Source organism: Nyctereutes procyonoides, unplaced genomic scaffold (genome assembly GCF_905146905.1).
Source record: "Nyctereutes procyonoides isolate TBG_1078 unplaced genomic scaffold, NYPRO_anot_genome, whole genome shotgun sequence".
NCBI classification, from domain to species: domain Eukaryota; kingdom Metazoa; phylum Chordata; class Mammalia; order Carnivora; family Canidae; genus Nyctereutes; species Nyctereutes procyonoides.
The window spans coordinates 69,225,522-69,243,782 of NW_026575049.1; the positions used below are offsets into that span (position 1 = coordinate 69,225,522).

At 43.6% G+C, this 18,261-nt stretch overlaps 1 protein-coding gene across 8 annotated transcripts in view; it reads right to left on the reverse strand.

Annotated features, from left to right (window-relative positions):
* The window catches only part of AAK1 (AP2 associated kinase 1), a 148,226-nt gene that overhangs the window by 13,719 nt on the left and 116,246 nt on the right, over positions 1-18,261 (reverse strand). For 5 of the 8 annotated variants that reach the window (XM_055328168.1, XM_055328166.1, XM_055328164.1 and 2 more), the window contains exons 13-17: positions 17,759-17,998; positions 14,283-14,515; positions 12,720-12,877; positions 10,488-10,592; positions 4,662-4,757 (exon numbers count right to left, since the gene is read on the reverse strand). In XM_055328168.1, coding sequence (XP_055184143.1) covers positions 4,662-4,757; positions 10,488-10,592; positions 12,720-12,877; positions 14,283-14,515; positions 17,759-17,998 — 832 coding nt within the window. The other 3 variants (XM_055328169.1, XM_055328170.1, XM_055328165.1) reach the window with 3 other exon arrangements.

Sequence of the window (18,261 nt, forward strand, 5' to 3'; positions counted from 1 at the left end):
CTAAGAGGAACGCCCATCTTGACTACAAACCACTAAGAAAACACGCTTTCTCTTGCCTACTTTTTAAGAGATGATCAGGTGCCATAAACCGGGAGGCACATTTTTAAAAAGCTGTTGGTTCCAGAAAGCGGCACTTAGGGGGCAACTAATGCATTGTTGCTTAGGCTTGTGGAACACGGATGTTGGGAGGTCAGTATGAGGGAGCTGCTATGAAAAGCTTTTCTTCAAACTTGTGCTCTGTTAGTGGGAAAGTAAAAAGACGTAGTCGTTGTGGAAAATAATACAGTGGTTCCTCAAAAAATCAAAAATAGAATTACCAAGGATGTAGCAGTTCAACTTCTGGGTATATAAGCCCCAAAGAACCTTGGGTCTTGGAGAGAGATTTGCACACCCATGTTCCTGAAGCATTATTCACAACAGCCGAAACATGGAAGCAACTCCACTGGCCAACAGATGAGTGGATACACAAAACGTGGCTCACAATGGGATATAATTCAGCCTTAAAAAGGAAGGAAATTCTGACATACGCTTCAACATTGACGAACCTTGTGGACATTAAGTTAAATGAAATAAGCAAGTCACAAGACAAATGCTGTATGACTGCACCTAGATGAGGTAAGTGGAGCAGCCGGGTTGACGGAGACAGAGTAACGGTGGTTGCCAGGGGCTGCAGGAGGGAGGACGGAGAGTCACTGTTTAACAGGTAGAGAGTTTAAGTTTTGCAAGTTCTGTGGATGGATGGTGATGGTTGCAAAACAGGTGAATGTACTAATGAACTTTAAAGATGGTAAACTTTGGGTTGTATGTATCTTACCAGTTTAAAAAAAAAAAAAGATTCGATCTTTCAGCCAATTTTCAGGGAAAATATCCCATTCTCTTCCATCATATTTTAAATTTGGTACCACCTATAGCTTATCTGTTCTCAATAGAGGGTGAAATAAATGCACACACAGTACGTGAGCATCAGTGAAATGCTTTGAGACTCACCAGAGCTGGGCTTCATTTGGCGGGTCTGTGGGCACACGAATGCTCACGGCTTTGATTTTTTTTTTTTTTTAATGCCAAACTTTCTAAGAAAATTTGTTTTGTGCTTTGGAAAATAGAAATGCTCCTTTATGAAAACCCCCCAAAAATCCAATTATTTAGTCCCCTCTACCCCCAGTTTAATAATCATTATAGCAAGGAAGTCTACTTCAATGGTTCTCAGTTGTGCAAAGGTCCAAGGTTAGAAAAGCAAGTTTAATTTCTGTAAGGGAGAAATATCATCATCTAAGACTTTATTACGAGTAGGACTGCCCACGGGGAATAAGGACCCAGGACCAAAGCTGTTATAGCATTTCCTATCTTTATACTACTTTAAAGTTTACAAAGCAATTGCAAACACATGCTTTCATCCGAACCTCGCAAGCCACTTCATGGGGTGGGTTTGAACAGCCCCAGTTTTGAGGATGAGAATACAGAGTTTAAGTGGTTTGATCAAAATCACGGAGCTACTCTGTGGGTAGAACCCAGGTCTCACAAGTTCAAGCCCATTTTTGTATTTCCCTAAACCTTAAGTTTAGCTCTCCAGTCAAAGGCTTTATTGACCTCCAGACAAGGAAACCTTCACTGCCTGGGGCCCGAGGGCCACGCAAAGGAGTGTGTACAACAGCACCTGCCACAGGAGCAGCGGGGCCACACCTCCTCACCCAGAGAATGAGACACTGCTTGACATACCCACCAGTCGGGATTCTTTGTGGATCAAAGGAAATTATATGTGAGAACATTTTAAAAGCATAAAATAAAATGTTAAGTCATTAAAAGGCATATAGTTGTCAGGGGTCTAAGATTTCATGACTCCTACAATCAGGAGGTGGAGTGTGCAGGGAACCATGTGTGCAAAACAAACAAACTGACCCAAAAGCCTGACCGGTGCCCATAGTGGGCGGGAAGTCATGAAAAACTGGGTCCTTAAGGGGGCAGGAGGTGGAGGGAGACAAACCTGCCATTTGCTGAGGTCCCAGAGACCCTAAACTCTCAGGCCTTTCTTCACTCAGACATTCCAAGACGGTAAGGAGGAATGTAGGGCAATCCTGTGTATCTCCCACCTACGTCCTTGGATAAAGAGGCCACCGAATTGAATTGTGTACACGCTGAATGTTATAGTACATACAACAGTTCAGACACGGCGGCAACACAGTCCAAATTCTGGAGGCTCCAGGAAGGGCTGGAGGTGAAGCTCTGCTCAGCCTAGCTAGGACTTTCACTCTGGGGTTTGGCAGCTTCCTGACACGGCGGGCTGTGCCTTCATTAATTCATCCTCTAAGAGCAGATGGGAGGCCTGGCTGGAGTTGGCAGAGGCACAGATGGAAGGCTATGGAGCTGGCAGTCTGGTATTTGGGAGCTGGGGACAGAAATGAAGAGCAATGGGGCCACCATAAGCCTTGCAGCCTCAGGTCTTACTTTGTTCATTTATCCAACCTGCAAATATTCGCTGCGGGCCAACTCTAAGTGTTCTTAGGCCTGGCAAAGCAGCGCTGGGTAGGAGAGCAAGGTCCCTCCTTCAGGACAGTGACATCCTGGTGGGGAAAGACATAATGAAGCAATGAAAACAGACAGTGTCATAGTAAGTGCTATGAAGAAAAAGGCCAGGAAGTGTGACCGAGGGTGTGTGGGACCACGGTGGGCCTAAGAAGACCGCATTTAAGCAGAGGCCCAAATACCAGCTGACAAGAAGGGAGAGAGATGGAGGAAAAGCTTTCCAGGCAGAGTACCAGCATGTGCAAAGGCCCCGAGGTAGGAACAAGCTCAGCCTGTTGGAGGAAAGACTGAAGAAAAGAATGCTATGAGCTCAGGTTCGAGGGGTAGCCAGGGGGCTAACCAGATTAGTTAGGGCCTTTCAGGTCACAACAAGAAGCCTGATTTTATGCTCAATGATATGGAAATTCACTGGAGCACAAAGGAGTGACAAGTCTAATTTATGTCTTCAGAGGAGTCTGGTCTGAAGGATCATAAAGCAAATAAGATACCCCTGTAATTCTCTATAGAATGTTCCATTTTAATCGATTTCCCATTAAAACCAAGAGGGGCCGCGGCTTACTTGGTTTTAAAGTGAACACCAGTATCACTTGAGCAGGAATCCCCCAGAATGAGAGAAATACAGAGAGAGGATCAGGAGACAGGAAAGGTAAGGGAGGTGGAAGGCAGCCAGCGACCTACGGCTCATCGTCACAACCTTCACAACTCATCTCTACAACCGGGAGTTGGTCTCTTGAGCCACCTGGCACGTGTGCCTGGCTCCTCATCCCTGACCCGGCGGGCACCTGTGACCGCGGCAGAGGACAGCTCCTCGCCTGTGGACCCTCATCTTCTGGCCTGTGCCAAGAGGCCGCCCTTCCAGCTTCCACAGCTCATGGGCTATCCGGGAAAGAGTAAGGCAAGAGCCCCGCGGGCTGTTCAAGGGAGATGCCTCAGTAACCCCCTCTTCCTGTCTGATCCCATGACTACCGCAACAAGGGGCCAGGGGGCCCCAGCCTGAGTTTGCAGCCCATACTTTTCCAGCGTTCTCCCAGAAACCGGCTTGTCTACGCACTGCCAGGCACACCTGAAGGACACAACTGAGAAAAGGGCCTCTACCTGATGCCTTCCTTCCCTTTAACCATCCTGTACTGAATCATTCCTCAGTGACCTTAGGTATTTTTGACCTGTGTCCAGGTCCAGCAAGCTATCAAGTGACACAATTTACTACCAGGTCAAGGCAAGTATTTGCTCCCCCTAAAGAGGGTCAGCAAATTGCCCAAAGAAATAAAAACCATCATGGTACCACTGCTATAGTCTGTCTTAGTAAGTAGATGGTACAGATATCATGATCACTTCCAATCTTGAGCCAGTTAAATACCTTTAACATTCTGAGAGAAGAAGAACCAAGTAGATCCTATTAGTATAAAAGCAAGAACAGGCAAGGGTAAGAATGAGAAAAAAAGAAAACCTATCAGGAACAAAATGGGCGCTAGATGCTTCTAAATAACTGGATCTATTTGCTAAAGGGTGGCTTCTATGCCACATGTCATGCTCCCCACCCTACCCTCAAAAGGATGGCAAAGATTAGGGAGAAAAATCCTTGGCATTCGTGAACCCCACATAGACAACACCCAATGACTGTTTCAAAAGCTATTTCAATCAGAACATACTAACAATTTCTTACTTTTTTAGACTGCTCACTTAAAAGTCAGGATATTGGAGCCCTAATGGGATATTTGAACTCAGGCAGGTCAAATTACTTCACTGATGAAGAGGTGAGCCCAGAAGGCTTTCAGAGAGTTCAAGTGCTAGGAAGGGAACCTGGGTCTCCTGGCTCACATTCCCTTTAACTTTTATTTCTAAAATAAAAGCACCATATAGGAAAACAGGAACTGGACAGGAAATCCCCAGTAATTCAGTCATCATACTATAACCACTATGAGCATTTTGTTCCTTCTATCACATGGTTACAGGTGCCCCCCAACATGTTACAATCATATTGGACTAGGGTTCCTTCCAATGCACAGGCCCTTTCCGTTACCAAAAAACAAATAACGGGCCTGGAATTCACCTCCTTTTTATGGAGTGGGGAAACAACTCTCAAGGGACCCTGGGACATAAGAATCAAGCTGCTTAAGCTCAGATCAGCTCGATTTACCTACCTGGTGCATCGGGTACTTGAAGAGGAATGAAAGGATCAGATACACTTAGAAGCGGCAGGCTGGAATCCACAGTCTGCCCACCCTTCCTTTTCTCAGCTGGAGTTGGTTGGAGGGGAAGAAAGGGTCAAGGAGAGAAAAAAAAAAAAAAAAAAGAGAGAGAGAGAAAAGCAGAAAACGTCAAGTAAATCCAGATGAATTTACCACCTATTTACTCAACAGCTCAAATTATAGAGTAAATCTAAACTCAGAGGCAGAATAAAGAGGCATATGAGTGGATATAATCCAGTGTGATGGCAAAACACGTCTGAGAGATGTCACCCGGTCCCTGCAACATACTCAGAGACACAACTGACGACACTAGTCTATTCGCACACCTGGATTCCGCTTCTTCCTGGTGTGGAAGCCTACAGTGATCTCTTCCAGAGCTCCTGCGGCAGCTATTGTCCGTGTCTCACACCGCAGCATGGAAGTGGACGGGGCTTCGTGTGTCATCTAACACAGCCATACAGGCACCTCAAGGGCCCTTCACCACCTTGTGGTCACGTGCCACCGCACGTCTGTTAGAGTGCAAGGCAGACAGACACAGACAGAAACAGAAATGGACTCTGTGTCTGCTGCAAGGCTAGACAAGCCCTAACTTCTGGACGCCATCTAACATTCACCGACGTTCATTCTAGAACTTGGCAAACTCAGAAATCTACACACCCCGTGGGATCACAGGGCTTAAAAAGGGATCTTAGGATTTTCTAGCACAATTTTCTTATTTTACGGAAAAGGAAATGAAGCCCAGAAGTTAAGAGGCGAGCCAGGGGTCTACCTGCAAACCAGGGTCAGAACCCAGGCTTGCTGGTTTCCAATTTACCATTCTTTACGTTGCATTTTAACACTCAGTTTGTTCTCTAGTTAAAATCTCATTTTACCATCTGTAGAGATTTTTTTAAAAAACGTTTTATTTTCAAATAATTATGAAATCATAGGATTTTGCTATACATAGAGTTCTGGGAATCTCCAACCAGCTTCCCTCCATAGTGAGATCTTTTACAACTATAGGACAATATCACTGACACCATTACAATACTGTTATTAGACTTTATTCAATTTTCACATGCACTCGTGTGTGTGTGTGTGGTTCTTTGCAGTTAGATACTATGTACAGCTTAGCATAAGCACCACCATGACAATGACACAGAACTGTTCCATCAAACCAAAGAACCCTCTTGTTCTCCTTTATAGTCACACTCACTCCTTCCTCCAGTCTCTACACCCTGGGAACCCACTAATCTGTTTTCAATCTCTGTAATTTTGTCATTTTGAGAAGGTTATTAAAGTGAGTTTTTAACTAAGCTTCTTTGAAGGTAGATGGAGGAAGAGAAGGGTAAAATCACTGCTCTTAAAATCTTTAAAATATATATATATATATTTTAAGATTTTATCTATTCATAGAGACACACACAGAGAGAGAGGCAGAGACACAGGCAGAGGGAGAAGCAGGCTCCATGCAGAGAGCCCGATGCGGGACTCGATCCAGGGTCTCCAGGATCACACCCTGAGCTGCAGGTGGCGCTAAACCGCTGCGCCACCAGGGCTGCCCTTTAAAATATATTCAAATGAGATACAATGAAATATATTAACAGAAAAAAAATCATAAAACTGCATATATTCATTTTTGAAAAAAGTATATATACAGAAATAAAATTCTGGACATAAATATTATAAAATGTCAGCAATGTTTTCCTCTTGCACTGGGATTATGAGTTCTTTTATCTTGTTTCTTTGGGCTTTTAGTCATTTTTCCAAAATTACACAATTGAATGTGTATAACTCAACAGAAAAATATTTTAAAAAAAGAGGCACAATGTCAAGTTTTAAATGTCTGTTCCAACATATGGACATAGTTCATCAACATTTTTGCAGCTTCAACCATAAAAATGTTTAAAATAATCATTCTGTCATCCTCTCTGACTCATTGCCAAATTTCCTGCCTATCTCCTCCTTTGATTGGAAGGTTTAAAATCAGTGAACAGTTTCAGCTTGATTAGAAAAATTCTAGAAAATGGTGCTATCCTATACTTTGTACGAATGAGGACATATTAATTTCTGGGATTTAGATATAATTTTCTTTCATTTATAAAATTGAAAGTGTCACACACACACAAAAGTTTACACCACAAAGAAGGAAAAATATCAAATGTTCATTTAAAAAGGCTGGATAACATGAAAAAAATGTGAAGACGTTTTATAATGTTCATAAAAGCTTAGTCACTGATTTACAAAGATTCTTGAGATGTAGTTATGACTACAGGTTCTGGGTTGGGTTGCTCAGGTCCAAATCTCTATACTATCATTCTCCAGTTGTGGCCTTGGTCAGGTAATTTAACCTCTTGTGGGCTGGTTTGTTGTTTAAGATTATTTATTTATTTGATAGAGAGCAAGCACGAGGTGGGGAGGGGCAGAGGGAGAAGAAGACTCCCCACTGAGCAGGGTACTGGATCCTAGCACCCTGAGATCATGACCTGAGCCAAAGGCAGATGCTTAACTGACTGAACCACCTGGGCGTCCCTTGAAGGTTGTTTTAAGGACTACCTGAAATAATGCATAGAAAGCACTTAATCAGTGGGCTTATTAGCATGTAGGAAATGCTCAGTATATGTTCACTGTTATTATTGTCATAACTTTACTCAAACGTATGTTTTTTAAGGCAAGGCCTTTAAATCCCTTTAAGAAATACAGCCGTTTATAGCCTTTAAAGTAAGCATAAAGGGAGAGAACAGGCTAAAACAAAAATAAAAACTGTTTGAAAAAGTTCATACAAGGGTGCCTGATGGCTCAGTCAGCTGAGCCCTGGATTCTTGGTTTCCATCTGGGTCATGGGATCGAACCCTCCATCAGTCTTGGTGCTCGTTTAAAGCTCTCTCTCTCTCTCCCTCTCCTTTTGCCCTTCCCCTCCATGCTCTGTCTCTCTAAAATAAATAAATAAATCTTTTAAAAAAGCCAGTTCATATAGACAAACAACAAATCATGTGATAAGTAGGAATTATAGGCGCTGAAACTGAGGGCAGATGGAAAATGTGTAGGACCTCTGTTAACACTGATGAATCCAAGTGCCTAACCTGTGGCAAACAGCAATTCTTTTCATTCATTCAGTAATCTATACTGAAGCAAACACAACACTAAATGCTAGGATTCAACACCAAAGAAGACTCTCCTAGAGCTTATTCCACAGCCCTCTTTCCAGGGAAACTCTATCCTACCTAGTACCATAGCTGGTCATTGGTGTGATGCTCTATCTCAAGGACAACGGTCAATGCTTTACACATTTGGTCAACATGTGACCTATTGAACTTCAAGCACTTTAAACCAGACCCAAATACCAATATATTTATAAACTACACAGGCAAGACAAAAAAAGCTAAAAATAAAGAATAACACAAAACATTTTAACTTTTTAATATTAAAAAGCATGCCCTAAATAAGGCCAATGTGTATGTATTCCAAATGAGTAACAACGAGAATATCACATGAAGACTTATGGGATATGATTAAAACATCAGGTTTTTTCTGACGAGGGAAGTGCACACCTATTAGCAAGCACCCTCAATAAACAGTGTAATCCTCAAAGGTCAGGGTGGGCTGGGCAATTAAAGAGAGAAGGGAATATTGAAATATTTGTGGACAAGTCTTCTAGCAGATTACAATGAACCTCTCTCCACACTCTCAAGCTGGCTGAAAATCACTATTACAATGGGAGAAAAATGCTAAACACTTATGTTTTTAAGAAGAATATTAAAGATTTTACTATGTGTTCCTCTTAATACTGACAAAGCAAACCTAAGAAAAACAGATCTGTAATCAAAAATAAATAAATAAAAGCAAAAGTTAAAGATTTAGAAGACAGAAAAACAGTAGATTTTATAAATCTAAAAGTTGCCTTAGAAAGATGCTAAAACAATAGATTTCTTGCTAAGGTTCCCAAGAAAAAATGAAACACAAATACGTACAGTGAAAACTGATATGTATACAAATAGTATAAAAGGTTTAAATGCATTATTCTATTTTATTCAATACACATTAAAATTGCAGATGATTTTCTAGAAAAAATATTACTAAATTTGCCTCTTTGTGTGGCAGAAAACCTGAGAGAGGAAGTTCTGGAACCAGAGGGATGGTGTCCCAGCTGTGCTGCTTCCTAGATATGTGACCCTGGAAAAGATGCTAGTCTGTGCTCAGTAACCACAACTGTGACTGATGTGGGGATGGTGTGAAGGGTCAGGTGAGATAAGACTTGTGTAGGACAAATGATAGACTGGGGAAAACGTTTACATATAGGACAAATAAGAACAAAATGAAAAAAAGAACTTCAAAAAGAAAGGCAAAAGACATGAACACCACAAATCCCAGAAGAAATAATGGCCAGTAAACACTGTCCTCTGTCTACAGCCTCTGAGTGGGGCTGGATGGGGAAATGGAGGAAGAATTACTCTTTCACTGTTGATCAAAATAAAATTTGTATAGCATTCTCAGAGGCCAATTTAGAAATACGTATCAAAAACCTTAAAAGACACATATCTTTTATTTAACCAATAATCTTCTAGAAGTTATCTTAAAGAAACTGTAAAGGTTATTACATGACAGCCAAAGTTCCAATAACAAATGAACCTAAGACATTAGAAAAACTACTAACACACTTACAGAAGACAGGAGGAAAGGAATATATAAGGATAAAATCAGAAATTAATCAATATAACTAAAAAAGATCAATTTCAGAAGCATATCAAATTCCTTATCCACAAGGAATATACATACTCAAAACCTCATATCTGTTGCTGAGTGAATTATAACAGGAAAACACTGAAACCAAATTAATGTTTAAAACAGAGATTACTTGGTTAGATACATTAGGACAAATCCATATGAAGCAATTTAACATAGATCTTTTAAAATTTACCTTTTAGGAGCTTCCTTAATGATGTGGGAAATGTGCCAGACTTAGCAAGCAAGAAAATTTGGTTTTAAAATAAGACTATAAAGATGTACATTAGAGTCTTAAGCTGAAGCTAACAATTATTTACAAAATTGTGGTCGTATATTTTCGTGAGGAAGAAGATCTGTAAATTTCATTACATTCACGAAGATATCTGTGACCCTACAAAGGGTAAATGCCACTAAAATAGACACCAAAATGGTACCTTGTGCTACTTCTTAGCAGTGAGACTATGGGGATTTTAACTTTCTTCTCTACACTTGTCTATAAATTACTTTTATATAATAAACGTACAATTTTTTAATTTTTAAGAAATTTTAATTGAAGTATAATTGACGGTATATAATTTTTGTTAATAAAGGAGAAAATTAGTGTTTTACTATTGCTTCTTTAAAAAAGGTCTAATTTAAAAAGAGATCTCCCTCTTCCTGTAAACACACACACACACACACACACACACAGAGGCACAGAAACACAGCTCAGCAGAATCTTGGATAGAGGATACATCATTTAATTCTTAGAATTCTTCAAGTCATTCCAAAGACCTAAGCAATTATAAGACATTAACAGTGATGTTCTTAAATTTAGAAATATTTGCTTAAAGTATGTGCGTGAACTAGACAGAACAATCCTGTATCTTACTGACACATCATCCTGTCATTTTAATTTGAAATGATTCTAGATATTTCTTTCTCCCTATCTTTATACTGGAAATATTTTTGAATAATAGAAAACACATTAGCACCAAGATTTGGGGCTCCGTGGCGCACCAGAGTTATCTGTGGAGTGGAAAGTGCAGAGGTAACGACAGTGAGCCCCGTGCTTCAGGCGTCTGTGATACTAACCGGTTCCAGAAGCAAACGAGGGAGTGGCAAAAGCGTCACCGGGAGTTGGTTGAAAGCCTGGGATCAAACTCTCAGCAGAGCCTCCGAGCTTCTCAGGATGTTTGCCTGGAAGGACAAGACAGCAGTCAGCTCACTCCAGCAGAATTCCACGACACACACTCACAGGACGGAGGGGAGACTTGACTCCTCTTACTGCATTGTGGCAACACCGGGGCCCTTCACAGGTCCTTGTCTAGTCGCTGCAGTAACCGAGACGAGAGCTGAGAAAAGGGAGGAAGTTGTCAGAAGCGAAGATAGCACATTGGTTCTGCGAGGTGGAAGTCCTGGAGACTGGAGGTGCAATGACGTGTGTGTAGTTAACACTACTGAACTGTACACCTGACAGTGGTTAAGAAGCTAACGGTTGTGTTATGTTTACTTATCACAACTTTTAAAAAAGATTTTACTTGTTTACTTGAGAGAGAGACACAGAGTACACACGCACGAGAGAGGGACAGAGGGAGCGAGCACGTGCGCACACAAGCGGGGGGTGGGGAGGGCAGAAGGAGATGGAAGAGCAGACTCCCCGCAGAGCAGGGAGCCTGACACGGGGCTCTATCCCAGGACCCTGGGATCATGACCTGAGCCGAAGGCAGGCGCCTAATCAACTGAGCCACCCAGGTGCCCCTGTATATTTATCACAATTAAACATTTTTTCAAATAAATAAATAAATAAGCAACAAAAAAGATGGCTGGAGCTAAAGCCCCAAAGCTCAAGCACATTATAGGCAGAATGCCTCCAGTCCTTACTCTCAATCTATTTGTTTTTATAGAATTCTGATGAGTTTGCCAATCTGTTTTCCGTGTTGGAAACAGTTCAGGAGAGCGCATGAGAAGGCGGCGTGGGTGAAATGGCAGGAGTGAGACTGAAGAGGGACAGGCACAAGGGCAGCAGTTTATTGCGACAGAAGAGACACAGGAAATTATGAAAAATAAAAATAGACACAAGATTTTTAAAACTTGGGAGTCTTGTAAGTGCAAAAGTACAAGAGTCTTCAATAGCCCGTGAAGATATTCCTGTCCATTCTAGAATAAGCGGCATACCCAACAATGTAATAATTTGATGATGAATTAGCTGTCAGAGTTAAATCCTATACTCTATCTTTTCTTTAAAAGAATAAGAAAGTAAATATTTTTTTTCCCAAGATTTTAGATTTTATTTATTTATTCATGACAGAGAGAGAGAGAGAGAGAGAGAGAAAGAGAGAGAGAGAGAGGCAGAGACACAGGCCAAGGGAGGAGCAGGCTCCATGCAGGGAGCCCGACATGGGACTCGATCCCGGGTCTCCAGGATCACACCTAGGGCTGAAGGCGGTGCTAAACCACTGAGCCACCAGGGCTGCCCATAATATACATTTTTGAAAGACATCTATAAAATAGTTAAAAGAGATTAACAAAAGTTAAAAAAGAGTAAAATTAAAAGGTATGGCCCAAGTTTGTATCATTCCCTTGGTTCTGATCATTCCTTTACCATCCTGTGCTCTGGTCTAATGCCAAGGAACTCTATTTGAAGTATTTTCCCAGGGTATGCTGTTGTTTTCCAAAGTGCACATGTGTGCCTGTGCGCATGAGTCCCGCCTTTCCAAAATAGACTGTGCATTTTTTGTTTTGTTTTGTTTTTAAGTAGGCTCCATGCTGAGCGTGGAGTCCAATGCAGGGCATGAACTCATGACATTGAGCTCAAGACCTGAGCTGAGATCAAGAGTTGGGCGCTTAACCCACTGAGCCACCCAGGGGGCCCTAAACTGCGGGTTTTTGAGGAATGGTACCTTCTATTTATTTGGTCACCTCTCCACAGTCAGCAACCGTACTACAGAGCTCTGATGGTGGTCAAGATGCAATGTCCACAGCAGGGCACACTCTCCCGGGTAAGCAGTTACAACTTTCTGGGACAATAAACACTTAGGATGAACAACCATCACACTCCCCCAAGGAATGACCATGCTCGACCATATATCCTGATCTATGCTATCAAATCTGTCCTAAAAGTGTCCCACTCTGTGTGCCGCCACCCACAGCAAGCCAGGAGTTCCTGAAGATGAAAAGATGTCAGTGCTCTGCGAAACACAGAAAGCAATTTGCGCTCCAACTTCCAAGCAAGCCTCTAAGGGAAGGAAAGACCCAACCCTGAGTTTTCACACACATAAGCCTCTAGCATTAGGGTTTAAGAATCACAGAAGGACAACTGCTCACCTTCCCCCAGCTTGGCAAAGTCCTTGTTCAGCAGTTCTTCAGCTGTGAGTTTGGAGAAATTGTCATCGTCGAAGGGATTCCACGTAGAACCTTCTGAAGCATTATAAACGTTTTGCTGGGAGGTCCGAGGAGAGCCTGATGGAGTGGTGGTTGCAGACCTAGGTAGGTTCCCACCCCCACGAAATGAAAAAAGTTGAAAAAGGGTCAATCTACTTTTTCTTTGAGACCAGATTGTTTTCTGAATTAAACCATTATTTTCAAAAAAATAAAATAATAAAATAAACCATTATTTTCTGCAGTGGTTTTCTAAAAGGATATTCCATGGCAATTGGATGGTTTCCACAGATACTTTTATCACCGTGTGAAATATTATGTCTCCCTTTCTTTCACAATCCACTATCCCCCACTGCTTCTTTAATCTCTTGCTTGGATTTTTGGTCTCTTCTGCAACTCCTTTCAATCCCGAATCACAATGCAACCTGTTCTTAGGCTTGTACCTCCTGAGGCATCCACTGTAATACCCACAATAACCGACCCCAGAAGGGCTGGGGCTGATGCCTTTTCAGGCTGCCTCCCATCTGTCAGGACCTGGCACACAGAGAATGGAGGGCCGCCATGAGCAGTGACCATCGCAGTTAAGGAGAAATAAAGACAGTCCTCACTATCTTGTGTTTCCAGGTATCATTACCTAATTTTCTTCTAAAGCCTCTCTTGATGTCCTTTGCATTTAACTAACAACTTAGAGATTTTTAACTTTGGAGTGAGTACATGGTTCCAAGAAAGTTGAGGGTCTGAAATTGCATTTCCCTAGCAAACACTCATTGCAATCTACTTTATTTCAGGCACCGAGCTGGTCACTGGATTTACAAAGGTTAAGGCATGGTCCTTGTCTTGGAGGAATTTTCAGGCTAGGTCAGCTGGACACACAAACAGATAATGATCATGTAATGCGATACATGCTCAAAAAAAGGTTCTGACAAACGTACATGTGATACCCAAGGGGTCAAAGAAAAGGTAATCTTTGACATGGATCTTGATGAATAAATAAGCATTTCCTAGGTGGACAAGGAGGAGAATGGCAGTTCGGGGAGAGGGCCCAGGATGAACAAAGTGTTCACAAAGATGGAGAACAACAAGTCCACCGATGTGATACAACAGCCTATGGAGTTTAGATAGGGGGAGCCAATGAAAGACTTTCATCATAGAGAGATTTGGTCAGACTGGTTTAAAAAACACTCTGTGGGACATACATACATACATAAATAACAAAATCTAATTTGTCCAGGAAAAAAAAACACACACACACACACACACACACACAAAACAAAACTCTGTGGAAGATGGAATGGTTGAGAGGATGGAAACAGTAAACAAGTATGAAATTATGTCTTAAGATCAGTCCGGTCTATGTACTACAGGCAAATTCAGTTTCTTAATAAACAGGCACACACACACCATTATATGTGCACACACACACATCTACATCAAAGAATGACACAGCAGTGGCCCACAGCAGCCCCAGCCCACAAAAGTAAAAAAGATAAAGGGGGAAGCACCACATACTTGGACTTATTGAGGCTGGCCTCAGCTGCAGCTGCCTGGAGCAGCTGGGTTGATTTGCTGGCAGGGACCCCAAAGACTGCGCTGTGGGTTACGTCACTGAGAATCCGCCTGTGCCCAGCACGTTGGGTCTTGGGGGATGATGGAGGAGTGAGAGATCCGAGTTTCTGCCCCTGGACGGCAGGAGGTGGGGTTGTTTGAACCTTTGGCTGTTGTCTTACTGGGGCTTGAATCTGCTAGGAAAATAAACGGCAAGTGTTCCCAAAAAGGGTGGGGGGGGGGGAGGAAAAGCAAATAAACAGATAAGCATAATAAAAAACGCCACATGAGAGCTAACGCTGGACTCAAATGGCTGAATTTACCGATAACACCCAGAAAGAAAAAAGACTTGTTGACAATTTTTTTTTTTTTTTTTTTTTACAATCTGAGCTATAACTTTGGGACTGATGGTACGGCATTTATGGGATGCTTATATATAAATTTCCTCTTCATCAGCAGTGATATACAGAGTATCCATACACAGTACAGCCCAGAGCCTAAGACTGCAGAAGCTATTTCTCGCTCCAAAAATCAAGAGTGTATCCTGTAGGACCACTTTCTGTTTCTGGGGTCACGTAGGAACTCACTGAGAATGCCTCCAAAGGGCGTGCTTTGAGCAATCTATCTCCACAGACAGAAGCCAATGAAGCCACACCTCCAGCTGAAACACGCGTGAGCTGAGAAATTTCTGCTCAGAGATCCTCGACTGACACAGCTCAGACTTCTGGTTAGGAGTAATTTAGGATTCCACCGTGATTCGTAAAAGTAGCAGGGTTTTTTTTTTTTTTTTTTTCTGTTTTGTTATTGAGGCTCTTGATTTCCCTGATAAGATGGGGCTGCCTATCTGTGCCCATAAGATGCACAGCCCATTTCTGTGGCTTCCCTGAGAAAATGTACAGCACTGGGGCGATGGGATTCAGTTGTTCCCACCTTTGGTTTAGAGGTGGCCCTGAAGAACCAGGTAGACAATACATGAAGATATAAGAAAAAATTTGAAAATCTCTTGATGGAACCTGATCTAATATAACACAAGGACTCTTGAGATTTGGGCCATTTTCAGAGGGCAGAGCAAACTGTCACCCCAGAAAAAAAAATAGGTAGGAACATCCTTGTGGCCACGTCATTAGACTTCAAGCATCAGTCACAAAGTGCTACAGCAGGGAGATGAACATAAAACAGTGTTAAGAAGGCCACTTAATGCTTGAATCCTGTCAGTCCAGAGACAAAAGGACTTAGAATGGTAAAGGCCTGTGAGGTATTGAACTATCCCTTCCCTCCAATCTCTCATTTGAGACTAAGACGTCCTTCCATGCTGCAGCTCAGCTCTCACATCCGGTGCCTTCGAGGATGGGTCCTGAGAGAGAAAGGAAACCAGAAGGGCCAGCTGCTGGGGTCAGGATGTCAGCAGCCTGGGATTTTCTGTCCCTGGATTGATGCAGACTCTGAATTTTACTAAGGCAGGTTATGTGCACGTATGAGGACACATCCGCTCATCAACTGAATGATACAATACAAAGCTTTAAATCAGTCAAATTAAGGCCAGAGGGTAAAGCAAGGGAGGCATCTCTGAGGGAGAAGCAGAGTCCTCCATGTAGACCAGAGGTTCTGCTCCACAACTCCCTCCAGGAGCCCAGCGTCAGCCAAGGCAGAGCCGGTACCCACAGAGACCACACTGGCTTTACGGACAGACCTAGGTCAGCTTCTCTCTTGGAGTTTAAGACATTCACTGCTCTGAGAAAGGTCTACTTCGCTGTTGAGTCCCTTTATTTTGAAGAGCCCAGACAACTAGGAGAACATTTTCCCTTCCTGTTGCCCATCCCCGTAGGGAGCACACGAGGACCCGGTGCTTCCCTCATGAGGACATCTTACCCCACCATCCAATCCATTCAGCTACTCCTCACAACAACCATGTCAGGCAGTTTTATTTCCATTTCAAATCTAAGAATATGAGTCAAAAGGGGCCTTGAGAACAAAGATTCCAACTGCCTGGCTTCAGAGGAGCTGAGACCAGGGTCCCCTGAGGCTAGGCTCTCACTCAAGGTCAGAGATTCAACTGGGGACAAAATTCATGTCTCCTGATCACTGATCACTGCTCAGGACTCCCTTTTCTTCACCATCACGTCTCTGCCAAAGATGGGATTAGGAAAGGGACGGGGGACACACAAACCACAGTAGAATCAAAGTACACTCAGGTGTCTGTCTTGCTGAAGATTGTTTCAAAGAACAAAATATATGATTATAAAAGGAGTACAGTTAGATGGAGGAATGTAAGAATATACACAAAAGAATATACACAAAGGTCTGGAAAACCCATCCAGACTTCCATCCCACTATCCTAATACAACTGTTCTTATCTTTTCTGGCATCTTTTCAAGTACATACTTTTCCCATAATTTCAACATTATCTCATGCTCATGATCATTTCATACTATTGTACAGACTTTATAACCATGATTTTTAATGGCCGCAGAATTGGGTTCTTGAACAATTAGGTTACTTTGGTTCTTCTGGCTGCTACTAGTAAGACTCCAATAAACACCTATGGCATATTGCCATTTTCCTTTCATAGGTTATTTCTTTAAGATGGCTTCAGGGTATTCTTTACAGTCACTCACTTGCTTATCTAGGGAAGTCCTGCCAAGGGTCACCAGAGAAAGGAAGGGATGGGTCAAATTTGGGAAGCTCTCTGGCTCTTCCCTGGAGCAGAGCTCAAAGGAACATGGAGAAGGCTCATAATTCGTTCCCCAGAGAGGGACCGCAAAGGGGAACCTCCTAAGAAATGTAGTCAGTGGTTGCTGATCATTTCCTCCCCCGCATGAGCATTCATTATTATCCTTGAACAGAGATCAGGACTCTCTGGTTCTTGCCAGCTGTGCTATCAATCTTGGGTAATCCCTTTCTAGCCTGGGCCCAGTTTGAAAGGGACTGGCTCTTAGCCTACCTAGGTCCTTCACTGCTCAGTACTGGCACCAACAGTGACTAGATCTTAATGCCAGTCTAATTTTAGAGTGATAAATAAGAGTGTTCATCTTCGGGGCACCTGGTTGGCTCAGCGGTTGAGCATCTGCCTTTGGCTCAGGGCATGACCCCTGGGGTCCTGGGATCGAGTCCTGCATCAGGCTCTCTGCTGCTTCTCCCTCTGACAGTATCTCTGCCTCTCACTCTGTGTCTCATGAATAAATAAATAAAATCTTAAAACAAAAAAATGTTCACCTTCATCGGTAGCCTAGAATCATTTTTTCCCACGCTCTAGCTTCTACAGAACCCCTCATCCTGACCTTGGACATATCAAGAAAAAGAATCAAATATTTCAACTGCAAGACTAGGGCAGCCCCCTCTCCCGGATGCAGCAGCCCCCCACCCCATCACTGCACCCCTCCGGCCGGGGACCCAGCCCTGACTGCTGGCCTGGCTGCTCCGCCCTGGCCGGGGGCTCTTACCGGGGGCTCCTGGGCCGGGGGCGGCTGCGGGGCTGCGCCCGGGGCTGCGGGGGGCTGCGGGGCGGCGGCGGTGGCGGCCTTCTGGGTCAGCAGCTGTGGCTGGTGCAGGCCCGTGGCCAGCGGCGGCTGCTGCGGCTGCTGGTAGAAGTTCTGGATCAGGGGCTGCTGAGAGCTTCCTTGGGGCGCCACGGGGAACGGGGCGATCGCGGGCTGCTGGGCTGCGGGGTGTACGGCCTGAAACTGAGCACAAGCGGCAAACGGGAGGAGGGGCCGCTCAGAACAGTAGCTCGCAGAAGACGAATGTGTCAGCAGCAACGGAGCCCAGGCCGAGGCCTGAGCACAGGCGGGCGGAAGTCCCTTGGCTGAGCCTCACACCTCTCGGGGGGAGCCCAGGGCACGCAAACCAACGCGACAGCCCGACATGGCAGCGCCAGCCGCGGCCACCGCCCTGTGCTGCCTCCTGCACGGCAGCCCGGCTCCTGGGCGGCGGCGATGGAAGCCGA